Source organism: Rissa tridactyla, chromosome 9, assembly GCF_028500815.1.
Source record: "Rissa tridactyla isolate bRisTri1 chromosome 9, bRisTri1.patW.cur.20221130, whole genome shotgun sequence".
Lineage (NCBI taxonomy): Eukaryota > Metazoa > Chordata > Aves > Charadriiformes > Laridae > Rissa > Rissa tridactyla.
In genome coordinates, this window is record NC_071474.1 from 10136470 (window position 1) to 10150005 (window position 13536).

Below are 13536 nucleotides of genomic sequence, written 5' to 3' on the forward strand. Positions count from 1 at the left end.
GCGAAATAGCCCCCGCCGCCCCCGCCCGCCCCTCAGCCGCGGCCCCCGGCCCCCCGCGCATGCGCAGGAGTGGTCGGCGGGGGGGAGGGGGCGCGAGCGCTCCTGCGGCACGTGACGGGGGAGGCGAGGGTGGGGGCGGGTCTGCCTTAAAGGGCCAGGCGGCGCTCCGCGTGCGGGTCGTCGCTTCCCGCTTCGGTGTTACGGGCTCCCGCCCCGCCCCTCCCCGCGCACCTGCCCGCCGTCCCGGCGCGGGGCCTAGGGGGCGGCCGCGAGTCGCGGCGCTGCGGGCAGGGCCGGGCTGGGTACAGCACCTGCGACGGGCGGGCGGGCGGCCCCGCTCCGCGCCCGTAACCCGGAAGCGGTGCGGCTGTGAGGAGAGGAGAGCGCCGGGACATGGCTGCTGCCCGCTCCTGCCTGCGCGCCGCAGCCGGCGTGGCCCTGCCCGCCGCGACGCGCGGCTGAGCCGCGACCTTGCCTTCCCCTTCCTCCTCCTCCTTCTCCTCCCGCCGCCGCTCGGACGCTGCCTGGGCCGGTAGCGCTGAGGGAGGGGGTCCCTTGCTGCCTTGCGGGGGCCGCGGGGCCGGTAGCTGGGTGGAGGCGGGAAGGCGCCGGGGGCCGCTGGGGGTGCCGTGAGGGGGGGGAGGGAAGGAAGGGCCCTGGCCTGCTGCGGCTGCATGAGCCCTGCTGGGGGGGGGCGGCTGCGGGGCGGGGGGCGTCCGCTTCGAGGTCTGGAGCGCTGCATCGAGCCCTAGGGTCTGGGGATTCATTTTGTAAACGCGCACATGTACGTGTGGCGTGTTTTCTTTGAGGGGACGGTGCTTTAGGGGGTTGCGTTTACCGTCGCATTAGTTGTGGGATTATTTTTCTTCTTAAGGGCTGGTTGGACTTCATTTATATTTTGTGGGGTCGATCTTTTTGTTGTTTTTTTTTTTGTTGTTGTTGTTCTCTTTTTTTTATAAGCACATCTTCAGGCTTTGAAGAGCTGCACTGTTCTTGCTGAACTGCAGTTCCTCCCAGGCTGCCGTTGTTTGCTTTCCGGGAGGGCAGCTGGCGGCCTTGCAGGAAGGTGCTGCAGGTTTGCGCTGGAGGAGGGCCCCGGCTCGGCGTGGTTTCACTCCTTTCCAGCCTAGGTTAGTTTTTCTCCGGCGTCTCTGATGCCAGAACAAGGCCCCAGAATGAACGGTTTCTCTCTGGGCGAGCTCTGCTGGCTCTTCTGCTGCCCGCCTTGCCCCAGCCGCATCGCTGCCAAGCTGGCCTTCCTGCCCCCGGAGCCCACCTACACCGTGCTGCAGCCCGAGCAGCAGCAGCAGGAGGCCGGGGCGGCCGCCGGGGCAGGGACCCCCACGGGATCGGGCACCTGCAGCCTGCACTTGAGTGAGCGGGCGGACTGGCAGTATTCCCAGCGGGAACTGGATGCCGTGGAAGTGTTCTTCTCCCGCACGGCTCGGGATAACAGGCTGGGCTGCATGTTCGTACGTTGTGCCCCCACTGGCCGGTACACGCTGCTCTTCTCGCATGGTAATGCTGTGGACCTGGGCCAGATGTGCAGCTTCTATATTGGCCTTGGCTCCCGCATCAACTGCAACGTCTTCTCTTATGACTACTCTGGCTACGGGGTGAGCACCGGCAAGCCCTCTGAGAAAAACCTGTACGCAGACATTGATGCAGCCTGGCAGGCCCTCAGGACAAGGTAAATGGATATTGGGGACAAGTTATTTCTGTATCTGCGTTTAAGCCTAATAAGTCCAGTGTCTGCACAACTAACCTGCTGAGAGGTGGAGGGGAAGGGTTTGTAGATGGTTTCAGTTATTTCGATGACCTCACCAGATGTTCCATCAACAGCTACAATGTGATTTGCTGGATGGCCTTCATCCTTGGCTTTTTCTAGGTTTAGGGGTTCAGTCAGCTGTACCATTGCACGTCTCCATCTTGAGCAGGATGTAGTGCACTGGTTGCGGTTTGAGTTTGCAGGATGGAAAAAAAACCCTTTTATTCAAGACTTGCCTACTACTGTCTATGCTTAGAGGTAACCCAGTTCAGCCAAAACTTTGACTGAATTTGGTGGTAGCCTAGGATAGTGCTTACCGAGAGGCTGCTGGTGGCCTGTGATGCATCTGGGGTTTCACGCAAGCTTGTACGACATAGATGGCTTTCTCTTTTGGCAACCCAATGACTGTTATCAAATTGGGTAGGGTAGCAGGGTGGAAGGAAGAAGTGTTGACAGGTGGAAGTAGAGCTGGGGCTTCTGCCAGGAGGAGATGCCGAAGTAGGTGGCATCCAAAGGGATGGAGCAGCAATGAGAAGGCTCTGCCAAGGCAGGATGGCATTAGGAACAGGGAGCCCTTGGCTTCTAGGAAATCCTGAACTGCTGCCTCTGGCTCCTTGCTACAGCTGATTTCCACCCCAGGCCTCTGTTGCTTCTTTCGTCCACAGAAACAATGAGCTCCTTTTGCTGTTGCATAAGTGGTTCTTAAAGTAGGACCTCACAGAATATATCCTGGAAGAGAGAGCTTTAAAAAGCTTAAATTATTGCAATGGGGCAAGAGAAAAGAATGATGAATGCTTTCTGTTCTTGGCTCTGGGGTTGTGTAGATGAACTTGGCTAATGTGAAATGGGTATTTAATGTCTATTTTAGCGATACGTGCCGGCTTCAAAAATAGTGACAGGAGTTGTTACTAATTTGGATAATTGGCTTTTCAAGGATCCGGGGATTGGTCAGTTGTGGAGTCCAAACGGCTTTTGACATCGGTCTGCCCAAGTCAACTTAAGAGCAAGGAGGAGAAAGGTGTAGTGGGAAGTTACTGTTTCATAGCATGTGTTCTGTCTGTTTGGTGAGCAAGCCAGATTCTGCGTTCATTTTCCAGAACACTCAAACCACAAAAATAAAACCAAACAAAAAAAAAAAACCACCACAACACAAATTTTGCTTGAATATAAATAATATGGTTTTATGTAAAGAAGTAATTTTTATATGGTGCATGCAGAAAAAAATATTAAATGCAGCTATTATGCATGTGGATGATGTAAATAAGGTTTAAGGGAGGAAAAGTGCTATGTCTAAGCTAATCATAGTTAATATTTGTCCTTCAGTTGCTGTGTTTTCTGTTTCACTTAATGTTTAGTTGATGATATTTTTTCATGAAAGCCTTGTAGACCTCTGAAAAAGTGCTTTCACATCTGCCTGGAAGTTCTCCTGTCTTGGCAGGCATGGAGTATGTGTTTAAGATCTACAAAGATTCAGAAGCAAGTGGTTCTTTCACTTAAATGTTTTGAGAAGCCTGACCCAGTGATGCCAACAGGTGCCCAGCTTGCTCTGAGAAAATTGGGCTGTTAAATTGTGACTGGAGGAAATTTATAGTTTTATAGTAGAGTCCTTTCTGTGGTTTATACAAGATCTAGGTTCCGCTTCCCTCCTTAAATTGAGGGGATGAAATTTGCCAACTCTTCCTTTGCCATGTTTGTAACCCCCACCTTGTAGTGCTACCTTGGGAGTACTTGGTAGAGTAGTTGTGTTATCATTGGTTAGATTTTCAGGAGCCAAAGGAAATACTACAGTATTCTGGGTGCGCGACAAAGAAATTGGTTACTGTAAAATGTAAGCTTAAAACAAAAAAAATGTTAATCAATTCTGTGTATTAACAGATGACTGTCTTCATAACAGGTATGAGCCAAAACAATAGCCTTTGTGGTGATGAATTCTCTAAGCAGTAGCGTGAACTTTACGAGACTGATAATTTCTTAGCCCTTTTTAATAAGTCCAAGTGGCTCACAATTAAGTGAAATGTTCTGCTGTAAAAATACAAGTCTGCCTCCTGAGGTAAAGTGTCATATTATGCCATTTCTGCTGCAGTAGTTCATTGGTAGCTTCCAAGAGTTTGTGTATGCGTTCATTCTTAATGCAAATTCCTAACACTTGGCCTATAGTCATAGGGTGGTGAACTGTAATGCAGAGTTAAAAGGGCAGTCTTAAAATAGGAGAGGTTTACTATGCCATCGAAAGCATTTAGTCATCTGTGCTAAGTTCTGTGGGAAGCTGTTGCTCTTCTGAATCCACCAGGCGTTCCACCTGGCAGCAGAAAGGAATCATTAAAATGTTGGAAGTCTAAGATTCTTTCTTTCTTTCTTTCTTTCTTTTTCTTTCTTTCTTTCTTTGTGCCTGTGAAGTACCAATGATACTTGTCAAAGGGTAATTTATCACTGTATTTTGGAAGTTGCTCGAAGTAAGGCGGGAATTAATCCTACACCTGGACAAAACAGGTTGCCTGTTTTAGAATTTTAGAAATGATGGTTGGCTGACTGGTTGCAAACTTGGCTGCAGATTTTGACTGTGTTTTTTTTCAAGGTACTGAAATGAGGATCTTGCTATCACATACGCATTTAGGTGTCTAACCTTACATAACAAATGATTATAAAACAATCTTATAAACAGTAGGTGAAAAATCATTGAGTTTTTTTGTTCGGTTTCAATTATCAGCCTGTCTTTGGAGAATCGGTGTCAACTCTTCTCCGTTCTTTTAGTCTTTGTAAAGAGTAACTTATTTTCCTTAATTTTAATCAAATGAGTATCTCTCCTCATGAATAAAATATACTCTTAAATTATAATTTTACTAATTATTAAGTTTGAATGCTAACTGTCTTTCAGCCCAGGTAAAGATGTTGACATATTTTATTCCCTTGAAATGAGTTTTTATAGATGTTCTTTCAGAGGTCTGACTGTAGCATTGGTTACTCTAGCTCCAATATCAAGTATTACTCAGTAATTAATTTGGGCTTTTATATATATTTATTTCCACTTGATTAACAAATTTCCATCTGGTATCTAAATGTTACTCAAAAAGAATCTTCTGTTTCATTGCTTCAGATGACATTTTTTTTGAGTGTTTTATTTTCGGCAGGTTGGTCTGTTTCTGTTCTGTTTGTTCCAAAACCAGATTGAAGAGAAGCTCTGTTGGACTCTGTCTTCTCACATGGTCCATATGGTTTTAAGTTGCTGCTTTTTATTGAGATGTGATTAACTCTTATCCTAATATCTGATAGAATTAGTACAACATCTGCACAGAATGACTTGATTGTCGTCCTCCTCCCCCCCGCTTTCCTGAATTCCATATGGAAAGGTTGAACTTTCTAACACTTTTACATTAAGACAACGTACAACACTTAAAAACAGGATACACGCTTAGGGTTTGGGTACAGTGCTTAAGCACAAAACCATGACTGCGTTGTTGATTGCATGCTATTTGTATTAAAATCAATTTATTTGTTCTCTAAAAATTTGGAGAGGATTTGTGAAATGTTTTAAAATCCCAGTCAAATGAAAGAAGACACTGCTTTCCTGCTCTCTCTGCTCCTCTAGTAGAGTATCAAAGAGGGGACCCTATTACTTCATCTTTTGGATATTGAAACGAGGTGAAGGAAATGTACTTAATAAATAGCTTAGAAGAGCTGTTGTTGCATTTAACAAAATATAGCTTGTTTTTTCATGGTGCACAATATCAACTAGTGTATTCTGTTTCTGTTTAAGCTTTTGATAAATGACAGATGTTATTTTAATGTTTAAAACATTCATTCTCAAAACACATACATTGGAATTTGTCTTGCAGTCCATAGGACAGCATTGGTTCACTTCCATTTTTCATTGAGCTTCTCAGTCAATATGGCGTGATGAGAGGAATTGAATTGTGAAATGATGTAGTAAAATGCAAGGATTTTTGTTCAATGGATAGCAGAGAGTTCAGAATGTTTACACAGTTTCTTAAACTTTTTCCTCAAATTTAATGTTAAAAACAAAAAAACCAAACTTTTTATTATATTGGGATTTTATTATTTGTGGTGCTGATTTAATTTAAGTCTCCTCTTATTGCTGTTTCCTTTGCAGGAGTTGATGGGAAAGTGTTACAGTTTTCATTTGAGAAAAATTAGGAAACAGACCTCACTGGATTAGACCAGAGTGATAACTAATGTGCTGAGGTTGTGTCAGTTTAGTTTGTCTCCATTCTGATTTGCTGAAGCGGTTACAGCTTTCTAGGTGAATGATAGCTCCAGGGGGTTTTACCTTGATTTATCAAAATAGTCAATTTCTACTTTAATTTCCTCTGCAACAGAATCTTCTTTCACTAGCACTGTGTTTTCTAATCCGAGTTCTTTAGATTGACTATTTAGAGGTTTTGGTAGCAAGTTACCAACTAAGTTCCTGTTGTGGCCAAAGGCAGTGCCTGGCAGAGGCACTGCTGTCCTGCAGTAACAGCGTTCCCCTTGTGCACGGGGCATCACTTGGGAGATTTTTCTTGTCGTTGACTTTGATAGGGTATTTCCCACTCCCACTTTTTTTAATGAAGTCGATATGGTGTCTGCAAAGGATTGTTTAAAGAGACTGTTCTCTAAAACTGAACTTTCTCTACCTGCCATGGTCAGTACTTAAAAAAAAAAAAAAAAAAAAAAAAAAAAAAAAAAAAAAAACCCAAAAAACCGCATACAACTTTGCTCAAAAATAGCAACGTACAGAATAGTCTCCTGTTGTTGTCTATGCAATCAGCAGAGATTAATTCAGATGATCAGCGTCCCAGGGACAAATACCAACAACTGTTTAAAACAGGTGCTCTGATGTTCAAAGTTATTCAAGATGTTTACTGAGCTTTGGTGTCCTATTTCATAGCATAGTCACCGAAGTAAAAGTAGTTTTGTTAAATATTTCCCTATTTCTGTCAGGACTGCCAGATCAAAGCCCGTTTTTTAAAAAAAAAAAAAGATATTTTTTTCTCTTGTCAAGAAGATTTTGCAACGGATGTTATTTGGGAAGAAAAATAAGCTGCGAAAGAGCCTTTGGCTAACAATACTTGTTGTCCTGGGTGTAGATAGTCCTGAAATTCAGCTGCTTGAACCGGAGATGGTGGTTTACCCTGCCGTACAGAGGTTGTAGGACCTGGTTCTCAACATCCTCGGAGCATTGAGCACAAATGTTTCTAGAGAACCATGTTGTTAAATCCTACAAGCTGAAGTAACTAAAGGTTTCTGGCTGCTTTCAGCGCTGCTAAATTGCGTGAATTGTATGAGACAGGGAAAGGCAAGGTTTTTCCTACCTCACTCTGGGTGGAGAAGTGTGTTGCCTCTTGAGACTCAGCCGATGGTTGTGACAGGGTGGCTGTTTGACCTGTCCGTGTTGCTGGTCGCTTAGATTTGTTCGGTTTGTTCCTAACAGCAGAGCATGAGCTGGACTGTGTAAACCTCAGTGGTTTTGCTCTGAAGCTAGGGTCAATCTCCAGTACATCGCAACTTCAAAAACAAAAAAATCCCTACAAAATTCAACCTTTATCCTTTGTTATTTTGCTGTTTTGGAGAGTTTCTAAGTGCTGAGTGAAGTTTATTACTTGTGAACATAAGTAAAAAGAACAAAGAGAAAAAATCCCAGACAATTAGCAATGCTATCCAGGACTTTAGGTACCTGTGAGTATAGGTGGAGAACATTTCAAGCTACAGAAGTGAGTTATCTGCCAGAAACTGGCTTTGTGGGGAAAACTGATGCTTCTTGAGCAAAAGGGTACTTATATTTCCATATTGAATGAAGAAAACAGGTTCGGTTTGGTTTTTTTGGGTTTTTTTTGGCCCTATGATGCTTCCCAATGTGGAGTTAGACTAGTACAAAGCAGTGCCAAGCAATTAGCTGTTTGGAGCCTAACTTTTGTAGCTTATGTCTGAATTTCATATTTTGTTTTAATATATTTGCCTGGTTGAGAGGGCAATGTGATTATAGTAACTGTTAAGCCCTGCCCTCAAAACACTTTTAAGCAAAATATCAATAAAATTATTTCCTCAGTTGCATTCTCTGTTTGCTTCTCAAAATTATGTAGCACTAATAAATGAAATGAACAAATAGCATAGCTTTTTTTTTTCCCCTAAAGCCAGTAATAAATTTAATGAATAACTAACAGTCTCTTCTGCCCTTCCTCACAAATATATATCAATTTCAAGGCTGCATTGGCATCAGTTGAAGTTAGTCAAATGATTCTATAAAATAAGCTGCGAATATGTTGTACCTAACTAACGTGCTTGTGCACATAGAGGCTTGCTTTTGGCAATTAGCCCCTAAACAGGGGCAGAAATATTTCCCTGTTGATTAGGAGATAGTTTCAGTTGCCACTGCGCTTGAGACATTGCAGGCACTTATCTGTGTGCAAGACGAGCGGTTCCTCGTGTTTTCTTGAGTCTAGGAAAGGCAGATCTTTACAATTTTTTGAACACTGGTGGCTCTTAAGTGTCTCTTCATGTTAATTTGAGTATATGTTGACTGTTTATATCGATCTCAAATAGAAATACTTAAGGATTGGGTTTTGTCTAACTCTAAAACCTTGGGTTTGTATGGGCTTGGTTTGTATATTACTGTATACAATAGGTGGACAAACTTTCGTTATCTGTGAGTTGGGGGATAGTAGTTAACTGAGCTCACTAGAGACTAGTACTTGTGAACCGAGTAGGCAGTTTCAGTGACCCATTTGCTACTAATTCATCTTGACTGTCCTGCTTTCCAGTTTTTAGACAAATGACTTAGGCTGAGCATGCAAGACCAGTGTTATATCTGATGATGAAGCTGAATTTCATTCCCACTCTCAATCTGAGCGTGTTGTTGGTGTGGGTTTTTTAATTTGTCAGGTTTTGTGAGCTATGGAAGTGTGTGATTGTAAACCCAGAAAGCCATATGAACACAGGAATAAAAGTGCTTTTAATAGGAGGCTAGGAATGTAGAATGGGATGAATAGTGCATAGTGTCAGCTTAAGGACTGAGGAACATCTTTGCATTCTTTATTCCAAAGGCTAATTTGAGAAAAATGGGTTATTGTGGCATGTTTGCACATGAGGCTGTGCCACCTGCAAACAATCTCAGAAAGGTGCAAATGTAGGCCAGTAGTATAATGGCAGTGTTATACTCGCATTATCTATATCCCTATCTTTATTCTATATTTTTTAACCACTTTGTTAGTTTCACAGAACAAAGCTTTTCCTATTGACGTTAAACACTGTGGTTGGATTTGCTGACCATGAGACCAACCAATACAAAGGCACAGAATTGTGCTAAACAGTAGGATCTGGCTCAGTGCCCACCTTCCCACTCTTTGTTTCATGTCTCCTGATGAGCACACGCATGTCTCTGGGAAAAATCCTGAAATCACAAAGTAAATCTGTAACATCTCAACTTTCAAAAAGGGGAATTCCACGTGGGTTCATAAACGAAGAATGATGTTGATGTGGAAAATGAGGTTTTAAGTTAGCACACTTGCCTCAAAGTCCAGAGGGAAGCATTTAAATTATAGATAAGCTCAAAGTAAAGTGTTGCCTCTGTTTTTGTTTTGTTTTTTTTTAATCAAAAATTTGTTAGAAGATCTTCATGTATGCTTTCCTGACAGTAATATTACTTACGGTAGAGTCTCTTGAAATTCTTTCTAGGTACACCTTTCAATATGAAAATGCTTTTTTTCAACTGTTAATTTGAAATTAATTGTTGGTTTAGACAGTTTGGGGTATGCTTTTAGGAAGACCTGTGTTACCACACCTGATTAAAAAATCCTCCTTACATACAAAAATGTTACTTTAGGAACTTTGAATCTTGTGGGCCTTGTTTATAAGCCAAGGCATGTTGCTGAAGCAAGCTGCATACATCAGTGTCTGGCAAATAACCCTTCTCAAGGAATGTGGTGTCAGATTTTTTTTTTTTTTTAACAGGATGCTGCCAAATTTCTTAAGATCCCAGTATGTTAGACCAGTTAAGTTTAACTTTTTGACATGGCATGGCCACTTCTTTTTGTGTGCAGCAAATGAACAACTCTGGAATAATGGATAATGGGATCCAACAAGTCTGAAAATTCTGAGACCAACTTCAACATGTTTCTCGGGAAAGCACCCTTTAAATAGTATGGTTTGAAATGTTTTTCTTGTGATAACATTGTTTAGAAAGGGGTTTGCTCTGATTATAGGATCTTTCTGGACATTCCTCCTCTCTGCTGGCTTTTAGTTAGCTTTGCTTTGGATGTTCTCATAGAACTTGAAAAATGGTGTTCAATATCAGCAAAGAAGCAAAAGCAGCTATATACTTTTTCCAGTGTACAGATAAACTGAGATAAGGTTCAGATTATTTCATCATTATACCATCCATCTTAATGGCTATTTATAGTAAATTAAACAAGGGAATTTATCCTAACTATTACACCATACAGTAAGTTGCAAGCCTTAATAATATACAAAATAAAAGAAAAGCCAACAGTAATACAGGGGGTAGACTTCTGTTAAGCATTTTGCAACCAAAATGGTGTATGGAACCATTTACGCCTTAAAGGAAATTTTGAGTAGTTAACTTGTCCCCTTAAGCATTGGACTGGTTTGTTTGTACAGATCTTAATCTCTGTCCCGTCTCTGTGTAGTCTTCCCCAACATCTGATGAATTTATTTAAGCGGGATGTTGGCTGTACGACAGTCTGGAAGTGGCACCTTTCAAGAAAGTTTTTGAAGCATGTTCTCTGGGGCAAATTTACAAAAAAAAATTTCTCCAGTGTTCTGTTTGTTCTTTACAGATCCATTTCTCACAAAAGTGTGTGTATGTTTTATGTTTTGGGGTGTTGTTTTCTTTTTTTTTCTTTTTTTAAATTGAAGTAGCTAATTTGGTATAATATTTATTTTGGAGGTGTTCCCTGGACAATTCTTACCTTGAGGCAGCTGGTCAAGAGCCAGTCAGCTTCCTCATTCCCTGAAGACTGGAATGTACCTTGACTTGCATTTTAAGTCGTATTACACATTTTCTTCATAGTATTTTTTTGTTGTTCCCTGCTGTAAAAAGCTTGTATATTTTTCTAGTAAAGCATAGTTTTTAGTGTGTCTTAATAATATTACAGAAAAAGTTAGTGTTTCAGTCTTGGTATGAGCATCTTATCAAGTTTAACCAAGTGTAGAAGTATCAGAGTTGTAGGAAGAGGTGGGGTAGTGTTTCAGCTACAGTTTTGCTGGTTTTATGCATACTAGTTCATGAACGTGTAACCTTTGCCTCAGACTGGTTAATAATTACACTGTGACTTAGCATACGTTGCAGGCATCTCTTCCTGATGCAAGAAGCAGCCTTTGCCTTTCAGGAGTCAGTACAGTAGTTGAAGATATGAAGTGGTGTTTTAACCTGAAGCCTGCCCAGCATGGCTAAAAGCTTTTGACTTTTGCTGAATCTCTGACAGCTGCCAAACTTCTGTTTCTCAGAAGGGCAGAAACCCTCTGCCCCCTCCTCTGAGCTCTTGCTAATTACCCACGTAGTGTCATGTTCACTTCTAAAGCCCCCTATGCGTAAAACCAGTACAAATAGTTCTTTATCCTGTTTTTGACATCTGTACTAAAAATCAATCTGATCATGCAGAAACTACTATCTGTGAAGGAATGCAGGCACAAATATAGTTGTCTTTTAAAAGAAGAAATGATTGTAATTTGTATTTGATTTAACAAAGAACGAAGATGACAATGTTCTTGAATATAACTTGGATCCAAACTCTTCATGTAAAAGATAAGATTGTCATAAATTCTCAATGTTCACCCAGTTTTGTAGAGGGTGAGAGATTGGAAAGTCTCCTTGGTTTGAGTTCTTTTCTATCCTTTATTACTCTGCTGAGACTAAGCAAGCTGGTGCCAAATATACTACCCTTCCAAATTGGACGCCTTTCTGTCAAAGCTCATCTAAGATCTGTAGACAGCTTTGTGTAGAACATTGAACAGACTATTGATCTAAATGAGATCTGGCACCTTCCAATTATTTAAGGAAATTTCCCGATCCATCCAAAAGTCCACTTAGTAACGCTCATAATGAGGAACATTAAACATGAGGATCTTGGATGTTTCTTACCTGGATGTAGTTCTAAACTTGTCACATTTCAGCAGCAGGCAAAACGGAACCAAATATCGTCTCTTCGGTTGGACATTCAGAACAAGTTTCTATTTTTCTTTTTTATTATGAAATGGGTGTTAATTTGGAATAAACTGGGATTTTGAGAAGGAAAGGAGGAACTCAATTTAGCAAGCATTGTTTGTCCTTGGTTACTCTTTTCTTCTGCGATTTCCAGTGCTTCTGGGCAATAGTCTAATGTGAACTGTGTTCTTTCCTGCTCTTCGTTGTAAAACTGATCAGACTTTAAATATTTTTAAAAAGTTCTCATTAAATATTTCTATTTTGCCTCTGTTTTGGAAGCTTTGTGGTACTAGGAGAAAGGGAAACACTGTAGCCAAAACGTTACTATCCACATTGGCATTTGGCCATAATGTAGACATTAATACACCTAGTCTTCCAAGCACTGCACTGTTATCTGTTATTTCAGAAATAGAAACTCCAACATCACAAGGCTTCTTTATGCTGTGCTGGTTTATTGGTAGGCTGTTAAGTGCCGGTGTGGCATGTACTGGAATTGCAAACATTTTTTCCTGCATAACCAGTTGTTCTCTAGTCATACTGCAATCAAGTGAAGAGCCCGCTTGCTTTACAAGGACTGCATCACAAATAGAGGCAAATAGAACACTGAATAACGTCATAGGAAGCTGTTTTGCTTTTCCCTTTTATTTTTATTTTTTAAATTTTCTAAGATTCATCTGCAGGTCAGTTTCTGCCTTTAACATCAGCTGAAATAATGCACTTAAGTGATGACATTAACAGTAGTCCTTGATCTACTGCTAGGTACTTCTGCTGCTTATGGAGTAGCTAACTGTTAATTGGTAAGCATCCTTTTTTGAGGGGAAAAAGTTGACTAGCATGAAATCTTTCCCCAAAAAGCCTACAAAAGCAATTGGCCCTGTTAACTAGGTATGTTGGCAAAAAACAAAGTGTGCAAGAGTGATGTTTGACCATTATTAAAACCTCTTGATTTGCAGTCTGGGCAAAAATGTCTTTTACTCCATAGAAGCTCAGATCATGCCAAATAAGATAGCTGGATAAACTGAACGTATGACCTGGTTTTAGGATCGGATTTTCTGATGTGAGTTTAGAAAAGTTATGAGAAAGTTAGTACTTTTCTAAATGTGCAGAAATACTGTTCACATTTCTTAGATTAGTGTCTGTTACTTTAAAATAGATAAAATCTACCGATACCTAATGTTTTGCATATAATTAAACACAAACATCTGTTTTGGTAATAAATTACTTTTTTTGTGCTATGTTGTCAAGTTCCTGGAGAGCGCAAAGCAGGTTTCATGAGCACTCCAACTGAACAGAAGTGCGCAGGAAAAACTTTGACTCTGTGCTAAATTTTATTGTTCACAATTCTAAGTAGTATTTACTGGGAGAAGGGATTTAGCCCCTGGGTTTGTGATGATAAAGGCTTTGGCTAGGAAATTTGATTTTTAAGCTCTGAACTAGTTATCTGTGGTCTGCTGTTTTAGAACATCTGGTACTGTTAATCCTGGTGATTGCTATATATTTTTTTTAATCAGCTTTATATTGACTGTTACTGGAGCCTGAACATTCAGCATCCTAAAAGTTCATTAACGGAACATGCACAAGAGGAAAATGAAGTATAAAACAGTGCAGGTTT

General features: G+C 41.3%; 1 protein-coding gene across 1 annotated transcript in view; it reads left to right on the top strand.

The window, feature by feature from the left end:
• Positions 1 to 715: 715 nt before the first annotated feature.
• Positions 716 to 13536, top strand: part of ABHD17C (abhydrolase domain containing 17C, depalmitoylase) — a 31966-nt gene continuing 19145 nt past the window's right edge. The window contains exon 1 of the mRNA XM_054214661.1: positions 716 to 1690. Coding sequence (XP_054070636.1) covers positions 1155 to 1690 — 536 coding nt within the window. The 5' untranslated portion in view covers positions 716 to 1154. The remainder of the gene's footprint in view (positions 1691 to 13536) is intronic.